This window comes from Triticum urartu, chromosome 1A, assembly GCF_056163025.1.
Source record: "Triticum urartu cultivar PI428250 chromosome 1A, HENAU_Tu73, whole genome shotgun sequence".
In the NCBI taxonomy this organism is placed as follows: domain Eukaryota; kingdom Viridiplantae; phylum Streptophyta; class Magnoliopsida; order Poales; family Poaceae; genus Triticum; species Triticum urartu.
Genome location: NC_141873.1, coordinates 547,194,246 through 547,209,066, shown reverse-complemented (window position 1 = coordinate 547,209,066; position 14,821 = coordinate 547,194,246). Strand labels below are relative to the sequence as shown.

At 48.1% G+C, this 14,821-nt stretch overlaps 2 protein-coding genes, 1 non-coding gene and 1 pseudogene across 3 annotated transcripts; 1 reads left to right on the top strand and 3 right to left on the bottom strand.

Annotated features, from left to right (window-relative positions):
- Window positions 1-1,176: 1,176 nt before the first annotated feature.
- On the bottom strand, window positions 1,177-3,376 carry LOC125528206 (GDSL esterase/lipase At5g45910). The gene is given in 4 exon segments (XM_048692712.2): window positions 1,177-1,672; window positions 2,261-2,484; window positions 2,486-2,888; window positions 2,972-3,376. Coding segments are annotated over 4 exon segments (1,098 nt in total). The 5' UTR covers window positions 3,225-3,376; the 3' UTR covers window positions 1,177-1,454.
- Window positions 3,377-3,751: 375 nt separating this feature from the next.
- LOC147992510 (uncharacterized) lies at window positions 3,752-8,240 on the top strand. Its single transcript, XM_087539045.1, has 6 exons — window positions 3,752-4,719; window positions 6,124-6,258; window positions 6,427-6,496; window positions 6,610-7,668; window positions 7,765-7,916; window positions 8,126-8,240. Exons 1-6 carry the CDS (start codon window positions 3,752-3,754, stop codon window positions 8,238-8,240), a joined length of 2,499 nt encoding a protein of 832 aa, XP_087395171.1.
- Window positions 8,241-10,872: 2,632 nt separating this feature from the next.
- Window positions 10,873-12,028, bottom strand: LOC125528305 (F-box protein At5g07610-like; annotated as a pseudogene).
- A 2,172-nt stretch (window positions 12,029-14,200) lies between these two features.
- Window positions 14,201-14,272, bottom strand: TRNAD-GUC (transfer RNA aspartic acid (anticodon GUC)). Its single transcript has one exon. It is a non-coding gene; the product is annotated as a tRNA-Asp (tRNA).
- Between the last annotated feature and the right edge of the window lie 549 nt (window positions 14,273-14,821).

Here is a 14,821-nt window from a genome sequence, read left to right as displayed (position 1 = left end):
TATTTGATGCACGAATCTCTACGTGCTAAAAAGAAAGTAAATACAAATCAGCTTTATCACGAACATACTTGGGCATTTGATTAAAATGGATGATTTCTATTGTGCCTACATTACATGCTTGCTATTTAAAATACTATGAGCAAACCGAGGGTTTGCATATTTTCAGATGAATGTATATCCTAATATCCGAACAAACATGTGATAACATTGTTCATAAATAATGTAGCTTTTTTGATCGGTAGAAGCTTTTTTTCTAAAATTTGCAGATTATAGAAGCTTAGTTTACCTATACCAATATAAAAAGATCCAAAAGGGCAGATCCAGCTGATCTCGACCATCAAACTAAGTCAATCCAACGACCTAGACTGCTCCAATGACGAGCGTCAACGTGTTTAACGTGCAATTAATATAATACCAAATATAGCACTAATCACAAAATTAACACATAAATAATAGCATACCTAATATTCGCGTGCAATTAATATATTGTCTAAATATTAATGTGTGTTGCACGTGCGCATTTACTAGTGATTAGTAAAAGCTCATCTTGTTCATTTCAGGTATGCCGGTATTAGTGTGTGTTCAGTTAAATGGTCAGCCTAACTAGACTTGAGTTTGCATCTGTATCATATCGCAACGAAGGCATGCATTTTGCATACACCTCCCCTGGGTGTCAACTATAAGGTACCATCACAGACAAGATCATTGGTGCTTTTCTTCTTCGGGATTGGAGGATAACTTTTTGTTGCTATGTATTTGTTCTAGGAAAGGAACTGATGTTGAGCATCCAAGTAGAGATGTGGCCTCTCAATGAAACATTCTTTGTTCTAGCAAAAATCAAACAGTCTTTGTCAATGGTTGCGGACTTTTAGCACTGTAACCTGAACCGTTATTTGAAAAATTGAATTATTTCCCTAATATTTCATGAGTATTATTTATGTGGAATGTATGGGTGCGGCAACGCGCGTCTTCGTTGTGTAGTATTTTTTATAGAAGAAATTTCTAAGGACCACGCGGCAATCAGGGCTCGAACGTGAATGGGCTATAGTGTGGTCTTTGCAGGCCTAGCCAGCATCATGACACCATGTTCTCGTCGTAGTTATTTATTTGCTAATCCTAAATGAAAGTTACTTAGTGCAATACATGCCCAATGGGAAAAAAGAAATAGAGAACAAATTGCAAATTTATACCATTTGACGGAAGCCTGTGTGAACCAACAACATTTTGACGCAGTAAGTGTCATATAGGGAATTCGCTGACGTAAGTCGGTCCGGGCAAGCACTAACAATTTATTCAAGAGTTGCCTCCGGTTTTTTTTTCTTGGGCAACGTATACATTTCAACACCACCATATGGCACTGAATCAAACTTCCTTTTTCCATTAGGTAAACTCAACCTCAGATCAAATAATAAATAAATAATCCTACCACAACTCCATAATAAATAAAATAATGTTTATGTGTGGAGGATGGGCGGGCTGGAGTAGGGCCCGTTGAGCCAGCCGTCGCTGATGTGCTTGTATGCTGCCTCGGTGAGGTGGATGCCGTCCCAGCTGAGGTGGTCGGCCGGGTTGGCGCACGCCGCCGCGCCCGGCATCCCGCACCGCGCTCTGTTGGCGTAGTTGTACTTGCCTCCCCCGGAGCCGCAGCACGCCTCGAAAACCGCGTTGAAACCTGCACACACAGAGCACAACACCGTTGCGAGTTACTCCCTTCGTTTTAAAATAGATGACCCAACTTTGCACAACACCGTACTCTAGTTGATTGATCACTACCTATAACGTGCATGAACAGTGTCCCGGTCGGCGCTGGTGCTGCATGCGTGCATGTGGACTGCCGGGTCGAGGCATGTGTTGGTTGGGCGTGTCAGTCAGTGTCCATCCACTGTTACTTGGCGATTATTATGTCAGCTCAAGAACTTATGTTGGAATGATTTTTTTCTGAATTATTTGAAGATCTTCTTCTACTCGCCGCCGCGCAGGACATCCAGGGACATATGCCCAGAGTGGGCATGCAAGTAGCACCACACTGATGCTGATGCCGATGCTGACAGTGACACTAGCTAGTGCCGTGTCCACTGCTGCTGCTAGCTCGTGCACAAACGCGGAATCTATCTATCCACACGTTATGCGTGGCTTGTCTGTCCCTGGCGTGTTAGTTAGACTTATTGCTGAAAGAAGATGCCCAACGGCTACCTAAGACTAAGAGTATTGGTCGGTCGGAAGGAAATGTGGGAACTACTCCGCGTGCGCACGTACGTACCGTATTTCTTGGGGTTCTGGACCATGTCGTAGACGGCGGAGTAGAAGTCGCCGTACATGATCCGCGCCGCCCGGCCGTAGCGCTTCCGGAGGCGGGCGATCTTGGCCTGGAGCAGGTTGTTGTGGAACGTGGACAGATCGTTGAACTTGCGGAGGCAGCCGAGGCTGTCGTAGTCGGCGCTGCTGTTGGTGCCGTAGACGGTGAGGTAGATGGGGAAGCACCCCGGGCACCACCACGTCCCTGGCCCCCATGCCCACCACCTTCTCCACGCCCCTGATGATGGTGTTGACGATCTTGGGCGTGTACCTCCTCGCCTGGTCCGCGCTGTAGTTGCCGAACAGCATCGCGTTGTAGTCGTTCCCGCCGAACTCGCCGAACACCACCAGCGAGTCCCGCAGGTAGCGCTTGCAGGCGGCGGCGTCGCCGCACACGGTGGCCGTGATCTGCTGGAACCACTGGATTTGGAGGCTGATGGGCCCATTGTTCCAGATCTTGTCGGAGAGGCCGAGGCCCCGGAAGAAGGGCGCGTCCATGGCCGTCGCCCCCGTGATGGCCATGTTGGCGCCCTGCTTGAAGTCCGTGCCGTTCGCCTTGGACGGCGGTAGGAACGGCACCCCAAACTTGGTGCCTGCATGCAATCGTACGTCAAGCAAGAACGATTTATTTGAGCAAGATGGAGTGTGTGTGTGGAGAACCGAGCACATCACTTACTGAGGAAGTCGACGATGACGCGGCCGTCGGAGCACCGGCAGGTGGGGGTGCCGAAGTAGGTCTCGCCGTAGGGCGGCTGCGTGAACGTGATCGCCGTTGGCTTCCCGCTCGTGCACAGGTTGCCCGTGTCCGTGATCGAGTCGCCGAAGTTGAACACCGCGTTGTACTTCTGGGCCTGGGCTGACGCCGCGCCCGCAAGAAGCAGCAGGGCCAAGCATGGCAGCAGCTGCTGCCGCACCGCCGACGACCTCATCGTCCCAGCCGCTGGCTGCTGCGGACGAGAGAGCAGGAGAGGGAGGGAGGCACGCAAAGCGCAAAGAAGAAAGCTACGGAAAGGAAAAGGAATGGGGATGCTTCATGCTTGGCCAGTGGCCGGGCTTTCTATAGCCCCCGTGACCCGCGCTTTAATCTGCTTTCGAATCTCTCGCCCGCCCGGCCGACCACACTCCAATGGCTGTGACTGAGAACGAGCGTCATGCATGTTACTCCTGTTAGAGTTTGAGCTGTTCATCTTATGTAATTAATCTTAACCTATCTCTATCTCTTTCTCCTCCCGTAGCTATCCCTGTCTCCTAAACCGAACCAGATCGGTATTTTCTCTGAACTTGTACGCTACGGCAAGGCACGTTCGCCTCAATATAAATACATACGATGCGGCTCCCTCAAGGAGTAGGAACGCTTATACATATTCTTACATGGCATCAGAGCTAGCCTCTTCCCTATCATCTAGCGACACAACAAAAATAACCAGAACCCTAGCGCCCTTCCTTCGTCTTCATCATGAGTTCCAGCGTCGTCGGCCTCAACCTCGGCGCTCCTTCAACAGAGAAGTTCGCAAGGGGGAATTACCTCTTATGGAAGGCGCAAGTTCTGCCAGCCCTGCGAGGCGCGCAGGTGACCGATCTTCTCGACGGCAGCGATGCAATGCCGCCGAAAACAGTGGAGGTCGCCAAGGCGGACAAGACCACGACCATCGAGCCGAACCCACTGTATAGTCCATGGATTGCCAAAGATCAGCAGGTCCTAAGTTATCTGCTGAATTCGCTCACTCCAGAAATCCTCGCGCAAGTTATTGGTAAGGAAAGTACCTTTGATCTATGGACCGCCCTTACCACAATCTTTGCTGCGCAGTCACAATCGCGAATAACAAACTTGAGGATCGCCATCTCCAACACCAAGAAGGGCAACATGTCCAGCAATGCCTTCATCGCCAAGATGAAGAGCCTCGGAGACGAGCTTGCGGCAGCAGGCCGTCCGGTGAGAGATGGAGAGATGGTGGACTACATCCTCGCCGGACTCGATAGGGATTACGATCCCATCGTCGCAGCAGTTGGCGCCATCAAAAACTCCATCACGGTTGATGACCTTTTCTCACAGATTTCCGCTTTCGGTCAGAGGATGGAGATGCTAGGCGACGGACCAGGCTTTCGTTCGTCAGCTAACGCCGTGTACAGGGGACGCGGCCAGTATCGGGGCAGAGGAGGCCGCGGACGAAGAGGACGTGGTCGTTCTGACTGTGCTCCTTCTCCTTCTGCTCGCAACGGTGGAAATAGCGGCTACCAGCAACGTCAACGCCAGCCGCCACCACAGCAGTATCAGCAACATGAGGATGATTACCCAGAGTGCCAGATATGTTACAAATACCATGCTGGCGGCGCCAGGGACTGCTGGGATCGGTACAAGGAAGATTGTCAGGAAAAAAAGAAGGTCAACCTCGTCACCAACTCATATGGCATCGACACTAACTGGTATGCAGATTCGGGAGCTACCGAGCATATCACAGGAGAGCTTGACAAATTGACGATGCGGGAGAAGTATCATGGAGGTGATCAAGTGCACATGGCAAGTGGAGCTGGTATGGATATTACTCACATTGGTAACTCAATTGTTAAAACCCCTTAGAAAAATTTTCGTCTAAACAATGTCTTACATATCCCTCATGCATCGAAAAATCTTGTCTCTGTTCATCGTTTTACACTTGACGATAATGTTCTCATCATATTCTATCCTTATTCTTTTGTGATTAAGGATTTGGCAACGAGGAGAGTCATTCTTAGAGGAAGATGCGAGGGAGGTCTTTATCCAATCATATCATCTTCTTCTTCGCCGGAGTCAAATAAACAAGCTTGGAGTGTCACCAAACCATCTTCAGAAAAGTGGCATAGACGCTTGGGTCATCCATCTTCAGTCATAGTTCAACATGTCGTTAGCAAAAATAAACTTCCTTTTGTGTCTAGTATTGAGTCAGTTTGTGATGCGTGTCAACAAGCAAAAAGTCATCAATTACCATATCCCATCTCTACTAGTGTATCTACTGCTCCATTACAACTTATTTTTTTTCAGATGTGTGGGGACCAGCCCCCACTTCAGTCGGTAGATTTTCTTAGTATGTAAGCTTTATTGATGACTATAGCAAGTTTACTTGGATTTATTTGCTAAAGAAGCGATCCGATGTCTTTCAAGTTTTTAGCAACTTTCAAAGTCTTGTTGAACGTCAACTGAACTCTAAAATTCTTGCCATGCAAACGGACTGGGGAGGTGAGTATGAGAAACTAAATTCCTTCTTCCAAAAGATTGGAATTTCTCACCATGTATCTTGTCCCCATGCTCACCAACAGAACGGTTCTGCTGAACGAAAGCATCGCCACATTGTTGAAGTAGGACTAGCATTGCTAGCTCATGCATCTATGCCTCTCAAATTCTGGGATGAGGCCTTTCTGGCCGCAACATACCTTATCAATATTAGATCCAGTAAAGTCATCAAATTTGAGAATCCTATCACTCGTCTTTTTGGTATTACTCCTGATTATACATCCCTCCGCATATTTGGTTGTGCATGTTGGCCGAATCTTCGACCATACAACACACGCAAACTTGCGTTTCATTCCAAACAATGTGTTTTCTTAGGTTATAGTCCTATACACAAAGGGATCAAATGTCTTGATGTCTCTACTGGCAGAGTCTATATATCTAGGGATGTTGTCTTTGATGAATCTGTCTTTCTTTTCAAGTCACTTCATCCAAATGCCGGTGCCCTTCTTTGAAAAGAAATTCTTCTACTTCCGGAGTTTGATCAAGGGGGTGATAACAATTGTACTAACCAATGTGCTAATATTCCTTCTAGTTCTACTCTGGGTACTTTGTCTGTGCAGGTGCATGAAGAAAACGGCGTTCAAAGGGGCCAAGATGATCAAAATCCGGTACAAATTGACCCTATATTTCATGTGTTTGAAGAAGAAGCAGCAGGCGCAGAACACAAGGAGGATGCGGCGGTGCCTGCCACGCCTGTGCGCCGATCCGCCTTGGATCACGGGCGGAGATCCGCGCGGAATCACACGCCTGTCAGCCAACAGGAGAATCAGGCATCCCTAGTCCGCTCCGCGTCTGCCACGTCAGCGCACATGCGGGGGATAGGAGATGACGCAGGATTTCCCTCGTCCGGCATGCGCATGCAGGGGACAGGAGCTGCAGTTTCGGGATCCTCTGCTCCGGATTACTCTGTGGACCCAGCCGTTGCTAGCTCAGGTCAGGCCACACCAGGGTCCACTGGATCCGGTGCACCAGCACAGTCTACACACATGGATGGATCTCCTGGATCTTCTGCCACCAGCTGATCTGTGCAATCTTCTGTGCAACAGCAAGAACAGCCTGCTACCACCTCAAGGGTCATGACCCGGCTACAAAAAGGTATTAGAAATCCCAAAATAAGAAGAGATGGTACTGTACCATATGGGATGTTATGTGTTTCAGGTGAACCAACAAAGTTGAGAGATGCACTTGGAGATACTAAATGGAAAAGGGCTATGGATGAAGAGTATGATGCGCTCATGAAAAATAAAACATGGCACTTGGTGCCAAGTCAGAGAGGTAAAAATATTATTGACTGCAAGTGGGTCTATAGAATCAAAAGAAAAGCAGATGGCTCAACTTATAGATACAAAGCACGGCTAGTTGCCAAGGGATTCAAGCAACGGTATGGTATTGATTATGAAGATAACTTTAGCCCAGTTGTAAAAGCTGCTACTATAAGACTTGTGCTAGCCATTGCTGTTTCTAGGGGATGGAGTCTTCGACAGCTAGATGTTCAGAACGCGTTTCTGCATGGTGTTCTGGAAGAGGAGGTCTATATGAGGCAACCACCAGGATATGAAAACAAACAAACACCTCATTATGTTTGCAAGCTCGACAAAGCTCTTTATGGTCTGAAGCAGTCACCTAGAGCATGGTTCTCAAGGCTAAGTTCACAGTTGAAGCATCTTGGGTTTATTCCATCCAAGGCAGATACATCTCTCTTCATTTATAATAAGGCAAACACAATGATTTTTGTGCTCATATATGTGGATGATATTATAGTTGCAAGTTCTTCTCAAGATGCCACTAATGCTCTCTTGCATGATTTGAGTTCAGAGTTTGCTTTGAAGGATCTTGGTGATTTACATTTCTTCTTGGGCATTGAAGTTAAGAAGACTCAAGATGGCGTAGTGTTGAATCAAGAGAAATATGCCACTGAACTTCTAACTCATATGGGAATGAAGGATTGCAAACCCTCACCTACACCATTGTCTTCTTCAGAACAACTTTCAGCATATCAGGGAGAACCTCTTAATGAAGAGGAGAGCACAAAATATAGAAGTGTTGTTGGAGCCCTACAATACTTAACTTTGACATGGCCAGATATATCATTTGTTGTAAACAAGGTTTGTCAATATTTGCATGCTTCTACCTCTACTCATTGAACGTCTGTCAAATGGATTGTACGATACATTAAGCATACTGTGAGTTTGGGACTCCAGTTCAGACGTTCTAGTTCCACATTTGTCAGTGCCTTCTCTGATGCTGATTGGGCAGGATGTGTTGATGACAGAAAGTCAACTGGAGGATTTGCAGTGTTTTTTGGTTCAAATCTTATTTCTTGGAGTGCCAGAAAACAGGCCACTGTGTCAAGGTCAAGCATAGAGGCTGAATACAAATCACTAGCAAATGCAACTGCTGAATTATTTGGGTGGAATCTTTGCTTCATGAGCTAGGAATCAAGCAACTTCGTATATCTTGTCTATGGTGTGACAACTTGGGAGCAACCTATCTTTTTGCTAATCCAGTGTTTCATGGTAGAACCAAACACATTGAAATTGATTTTCACTTTGTGCGTGAAAGAGTTGCAGAGAAGAAGTTGGATATACGGTTCATTCCATCCAAGGATCAAGTGGCTGATGGATTCACCAAAGCTTTGCCAGCCAAGTCTTTTGAAGAGTTCAAGAGAAAATCTTAACATAGGATAGTTTAGATTAAGGGAGGGTGTTAGAGTTTGAGCTGTTCATCTTATGTAATCTTAACCTATCTCTATCTCTTTCTCCTCCCGTAGCTATCCCTGTCTCCTAAACCGAACCAGATCGGTATTCTCTCTGGACTTGTACGCTACGGCAAGGCACGTTCGCCTCAATATAAATACATACGATGCGGCTCCCTCGAGGAGTAGGAGCGCTTATACCTATTCTTACAACTCCCTCCGTTCCGAATTACTTGTCGCAGATATGAATATATCTAGATGTATTTTAATTCTAGATACATCCATTTCTACGACGAGTAATTTGTAACGAAAGGAATACTACCCAGCTAGCTAGATTGTCCTCCCCTTTAGTATTTTATCAGTGGCTGCCAGTGAGAAATTTGTCTCTCCCTTTGACCTTTGCTACACTTTCAGCTCGGTTTGTCCTCCCCGGAGAGGAAACTTCACGTGAGAGATCACCACCACCGCCTTATTATTCTCCGATTCTCTGTAAAGGTCAGCATATATACTACGATCCTGCCATGATACCAAAGGACGCACAAAGCAGCTCCACACATGCATGCATGCGTGGCTCTTCTCCATGGAGAGCTTCACCTGCCCATATGGCACCTAGACAACTACGCACGTGTGATGTGAATATTAAGATTCAGTCATCTTGATTTTTGTTGCGATGATGTGGAACATACCACCATCCAACGTGGAATTCTTATGGACATTTTCTGGTGTTCCGTGGTCTAATTTCTCAGTTGCAATAAGAGAAATCTTTGATCTGATAGTACTCCCTCCGTAAACTAAACGCTCTTATATTAGTTAATAGAAAGAGTAATATATATTTTCCTCCATCTGTTGAATTGGTTTCTTGGAGAACTAACAGTACTGAGAGTAATCTTGAGGAACTCCATGTTGCAACAAGTTGGACGTTTTCGAGGGTTCGTGTTTGGATCGTCCAACACCAAAAGCTCTGGAGTTTGGTAATTAATGTTGAGAAACTGGTGCATGAGGATGTTGACTTGCTCGCAGGACTACCTAATCTACTACACATGTGGTTGTGGATATGAAAATCGTGAGGAAAAAGGATTATCATCCATGATGGTGTGGTGGCATTCCAGGTTCTCAAATACTTGAGAATCACGTGCTTCGCCCCGTGCCTAACCTTCATGGTAGGGGCGATTTCCGAACACCAAACTTTTATTTTGGAAGTACGCCATGTTCGGCGCGCCCCATCACCGATCGAGCAACGGGCTGCCGCTGCGTAGCCTTGTCAGGCCGCAGCGCCGCTGCCCTGTGGTTCTCCTCATGGCTGCAGCGATCCGCTGCCCTGTGGTTCTCCCTGTGGCTGCAGCGATCCGCGCTGCCGCTGTGTCGTCCCTTCGGGTCGTAGCGCCGCGGCACGTGATCTCCGCTGCGGGGAGGCTATTCCTATGGTTGCACCAACCCGCACGTTGCCACTGCGTCGCCTTTTCAGGCCGTAGTGCCGCGGCCCGCGGTAAACCGCCGTCCCCGAGGCTGCATCGACCCTCGCACTGCCACTGCGTTGCCCGGTCAGGCCGTAGCGAGCGTGGCACGCGGTCCCTGCAACCGCCATGAGGTCTTCCCCGCCGTCACCCCGACCGGTGCGCTGCCGCTGCGTCGCCCCTTCGGGTCATAGCGTCACGGCGCGCGGTCTACTCCGTCGTCCCCGCGCGTCGACTTCTACGTTGTATGCGTCGCGCCGCCTCCCTAGGCACGGGAACGCCACCGTCCGTGCCGGTCTTCATCATGCTATCGGGTTCTTTCTCGCCTACTTCGAGCACCGTCGCCTCCTTAGGCCGCCGCCGCCGCTCCTCTTCTTCTCGGTCCACGACGACTATCTCGACACCGGCCACCCCGACTCGACATCGACCACAGCATTCTTCGCACGGCTACACCACCCACGCTCTCGGCTACCTCGACAAACGGCACAAAGGGCTACCGCCTTGCTTGAGCAGCCTCGTCGGTTTCCACTCCAACAACGACTTCCGCGATGCATCGACCGATACAACTGTTGGGGGGGGGGGGGGGGGCTCCATCGGCATGCCTTCGGATTCTTCTCCAGTCTTACCGTCTGCGTTGCTACCATTGTGACTGCGGGGGGTGTTGAGTATAATATTTATTTAGGATAGCGTAGGATTTATTCTACCCTGCCTTGTACTCCAAGATGACCATATACTCCTATATATATGCCCATGAGGCTCAAGCAATACATCAACAATTCCACCAATCTCTCTCTCCCTTCTAACACATCCTGTTTCCAAATACATACGAGTATGGTTGAGGTGAACATGCATGCAGATAATTACAGGAAATAAATAGAAAGGAAATGTGAAAATGCAGATAATCGCAACCATAGATGACTTATTACCAAAACCACAGATTTCCGACCGCAGTCCACAACTAGTCCATGAAAGCAAACGAATTGAAGTGACTACTGACTAGGCAAACCACAGTAGCAAACCCTTTCTACACAACATTGTTCAAAGCCACAAAGGCATGGACTGGAACATCAAAGTACAGAAGAAAACCAAGCTGTGCGTAGAAGATCTGAACCATACATATTTAACATCTGATGACTTTCATGAAGTGACCATGGAGCTGCTTAATTTTTACAACCATCGGACAACCATTCTATGTAACTGAGAATATAAGGTTTGCACCGGAGATCATAATGACTATTCTCAAAACAGAAGACAACACGAGGTCTCCGGTTTTCCACATCGTATGACACAAGCCTTTCATTCAACCCATTGATTTGGAAAAAGATCGATTTGCATTCCGGAGTCCGGACCGAATGCTACAAATGTACACACCTCATCATGGCCTATCAATTCCGACATGTTGGCGGTATGCTTCAGAGTCCACTGCCCACTGGCATAATCTTCAAGAACCCAGACCGAGAGCTGGCGATTACCATTAGTGTAATCCATATGCGTTGCATACAGGCGTCCCTGAGATTGCCCAATATAACCATAATCGGAGGTGTCTGCTATGGTGAGGCGGCATTCGGATTTCCCGCCAAGTATTCCCTTCCGCATCCGCCGTGATCACCGAAGAATCGTGGGTAGTTAGATGCAGCGCGCCACCGAAGAAGAGAGAGACGGAACCATCATGATCAACCACGCTAGTGTGGTCGCCCCATTCGCTCTCCTTGGAAGCCCACCTTCCGGTTTCCGATGAGAAGATCTCCACTCTGGTGATCCCGTCGCCCCGTACGAGCACGAACACGGCGAAGCGGGAGGGAGCGGCCGGGTCGAATTGTCGAAAGCCAGACGGATGATGTTCCTCTCCTGAAGCAGCTCCTCGTTAGCAGGCAAGACAGTCCACTTCTCCGTAGCTGGATTGGACACAACGAACTCTGTGTCGGCGCCGGAGCTGGTGGCAGACGATATCTTCCAGCACTTGCAGAGGAGGAGGCCGCCGCAGCAGTCCACGGTCTGGACGCCCCCGTCCCACGCGCCGCGCAGGAAAGGGAGGCCGGGGTCGACGAGGGGCCGGCCTCGGCCCGACAGGTTGCGGAAGCAGAGCTCGTTATTCCAGTCGCTGCGAGCTTAGCAGAAGAAGCCCGACAGAGCCTGCGGCGACCTCTTCCGGAGGCCGGGGTCGGAGCAGAGGGCGCGCCATGCTTTGGACACGCACTTGAAGCGGCAGAGCGATCTGTAGGGCACCCGCGCAAGGACCTCGACGAGGAGGTCCTCGGGGAGGCTCTCTGCCGCCGCCGCCGGCTGCTCCATCTTCTTTCTGGACCTCTTTGCCATTGCCCCGTAGCGGTGGAGATCCAGCCGGATAACGGCGGCGGCGTATGTATCTGAATGTTATGCGGAATTTGGGGGTTTATTGCGTCCCGTCTCCTCCTATTCTCGGAAACTAGATGATATCCTGCACGTTGTTGCGAAAATATTTAGCAACATATTTAAATGTGTTTTGTTGTATGACGCGTGAATATTTGAAGTAATAATATAAAAAGTTAAAACTGAAAATACATATAATTTATTGCGTTTCATTACTATATAGTTGTAAAATGTTTATTAAATATAAATAACTTAATAGAATGAAAATTCTCATGTATGCTTGCATGTTGAGATGAGTCTTTTTTTCATGACGTTTTATGATGAAGTGGCATGCGTGCATGTTGAGAGATATATGATAGTGGAGGTGGGCCTTTTGTCATGCATGTTGTGTGATGATGTGGCATGCTTGCATGTTGAGAGAAATAATTAGTGAAGGCTAGCTATTTAGATATAGTAGATACTGCGTTAGGCGTGGCCTAAAAACTAGAGCGTGTGTTTGATCCAGTCGGTAACTCGGCCGAAACGGACTGGAGATGGAGTGTGATACACGTATTCCCCGTGTTCTCCAAAAAAAAGGAAACGTTTCCGTGTGGGTTTGTCGCTTTTTGGGCGGTTTTGACAACACACACAAAAGCAATACACCAATACATGAGTGGAGTCCATTTATTATCAAAGTCCAATGTGGACACATCTTTTTGTAGCAAGATTTATTTCAGAGTTCTTTTTTACATAATCACATATATTTTATTAGACAAACGTATTACAAAGAGTACATATGTGGTCATCACAGAAGACATACATAGATGTCTTGCAATATTGAATCAAAGACTTCGCAAGAAGTAAAACTAAAATTTTACTTTGGCAGAATCTTGTGCCACACCAAAACATCGCCCACCATCGTCCTCCTCCGTTGTTGAAGCAACATCGAAGAAAGAGGGGAACTGCCTTCATACCAAGATCTAGAGGAGCACCTTTGCATACAAGGATGCTTTTCGAGCCGATGAACCGGACTGTCTCAAGCAACAAGACCGAAACTTTGTGGCACGTCAGCCAGGGTTCTTCGATCCCCATGTCCGCTAGATCCCAGCGCCGTCAACTTCATTCGATGAGATCGAAGAAGAGGACCGTCACTGCATTCCTCTATCCACACACTCCATTGCAAGATGCCAAACACAACCACAACAGCCGACACCAACACCACCCGAGAGAGTGTTCAGAGTTGGATAGCCTGAAGAGGACTACCGGAACAACGACACCGCGGAGGCGTGCACATGCGATAACGATGTCTAACACTTGGAAGCACCCTCCGAGCGGCCAGGCAAAGATCTATGTCGACAGAGGTATGTCTCACAATGGGGATGTGGGTGCAGCAGCCGCGGTGCAAAGAGATGAACATGGCAATTATATCGGATCCTCAACGATTGTACTTCCGGGATTGAATGATCCAGCAGTCATGAAGTTGTAGCGTGTCAGTGAAGCATTGGCTTTAGCCAATGATTTTTCTTTGAACCGTTTGATGATTGCATGTGATTACAAGCCAGTGGTGAAGGACATCAACAAAGGGTTAGGGCTTGGGAGGCTATTTCAAGAAGTGTGATTTTATGTTTGAAAGTCGTCATTCGAACCAGGAAGCACATCATCTTGTAAAATTTTCAGTACCGCTCCCACAAGGTCGTCGCTGATCTACATGCGGCGAGTCTTGTCCTCTTCCGGCTATAGGCCTTTCTGCGGCGAAGGAAGGATCGAAGGATCGTGCTGATCGGCGACAGCGACCCGATCGTCCACTCACACACATGGAGGATATTCAGGGCTGTACGCCGTCTACTAAATACATGGTCTACTTTTTTTTTGAGACATATAAATACATGGTCTACTGTTAATGTGCCACCGTTGATCCATAGAATTTCCATCAAGTAAAGCTAACGATGTTAAATTTGGACGAACTTTGTATTGATTGGCTTCCTGCACCCATCGCCAACTCCTGCAGTTGTGCAAAAAACAAGAACAAAAATGACGTTGGTTTTCTCTGCCATCGACAACTCCTAAAAGTTCGCCGTTGCCTACTGACGAACTGCAACAGGTTTGGCGCGATTGCTGTAGAAGTGCAGAAACAAAAGAGAGGCAAAGAAAAAAATGAAACGCCGTTGCCGGGGATCGAACCCGGGTCACCCGCGTGACAGGCGGGAATACTTACCACTATACTACAACGACTTGGATGGCAGAGAGTTTAACTAGAGTTATTAGATCAGCTAACTCTGATCAAATCGGAGGTTGTCCTGGGCCGGAGAGCTGAAACGGGAACCGCAGCCGCCGTTTCGGCCCAAAAAACCTAGACACAATCGAAACTTGGCCGGTGCACAGGCGAGATCGGCGTGTCCAGCTCCTCCCGTCGCCGGCCCTCTCGATCGGTTCCTGTCCATGCGCCGCGCTTCTTCCGTTAGATCTAGGCGAAAATCGATCTCATGTTGAACCAATTTCAGATTATCCCGTCGCTTCCGTCGATCGTAACCTAACCTGGCTCGGCTTGGTTCCATCTTTCCTTGTTGAACCAGCGCTGGCTCTTGAGAATTTGCACGTCTCTTTGGCAAAATTTGTAGGGCAGAACTGAGGCAAGATCTGCTGCACCGCAGATAGTCGACCAGAGGCTGCATCAACCGGTGGGAACCTTCCAACAGCAACACCATATTTCTCAAGCTGCCCAAAATATATCGGCCATGGCCGTTTTTGAGGATCTCCCACAGGTATGTGTTGCTGCCAGCC

Bases quoted from the DNA above. Each gene is read 5' to 3' on its own strand.
- LOC147992510 (XM_087539045.1), top strand. From the start codon at position 3,752: ATGAGTTCCAGCGTCGTCGGCCTCAACCTCGGCGCTCCTTCAACAGAG. The intron at 6,497-6,609 runs GTCAGGCCACAC...TCTGTGCAACAG, and splicing joins CCCAGCCGTTGCTAGCTCAG to CAAGAACAGCCTGCTACCAC. The intron at 7,669-7,764 runs GTTTGTCAATAT...TTGGGACTCCAG, and splicing joins TATCATTTGTTGTAAACAAG to TTCAGACGTTCTAGTTCCAC.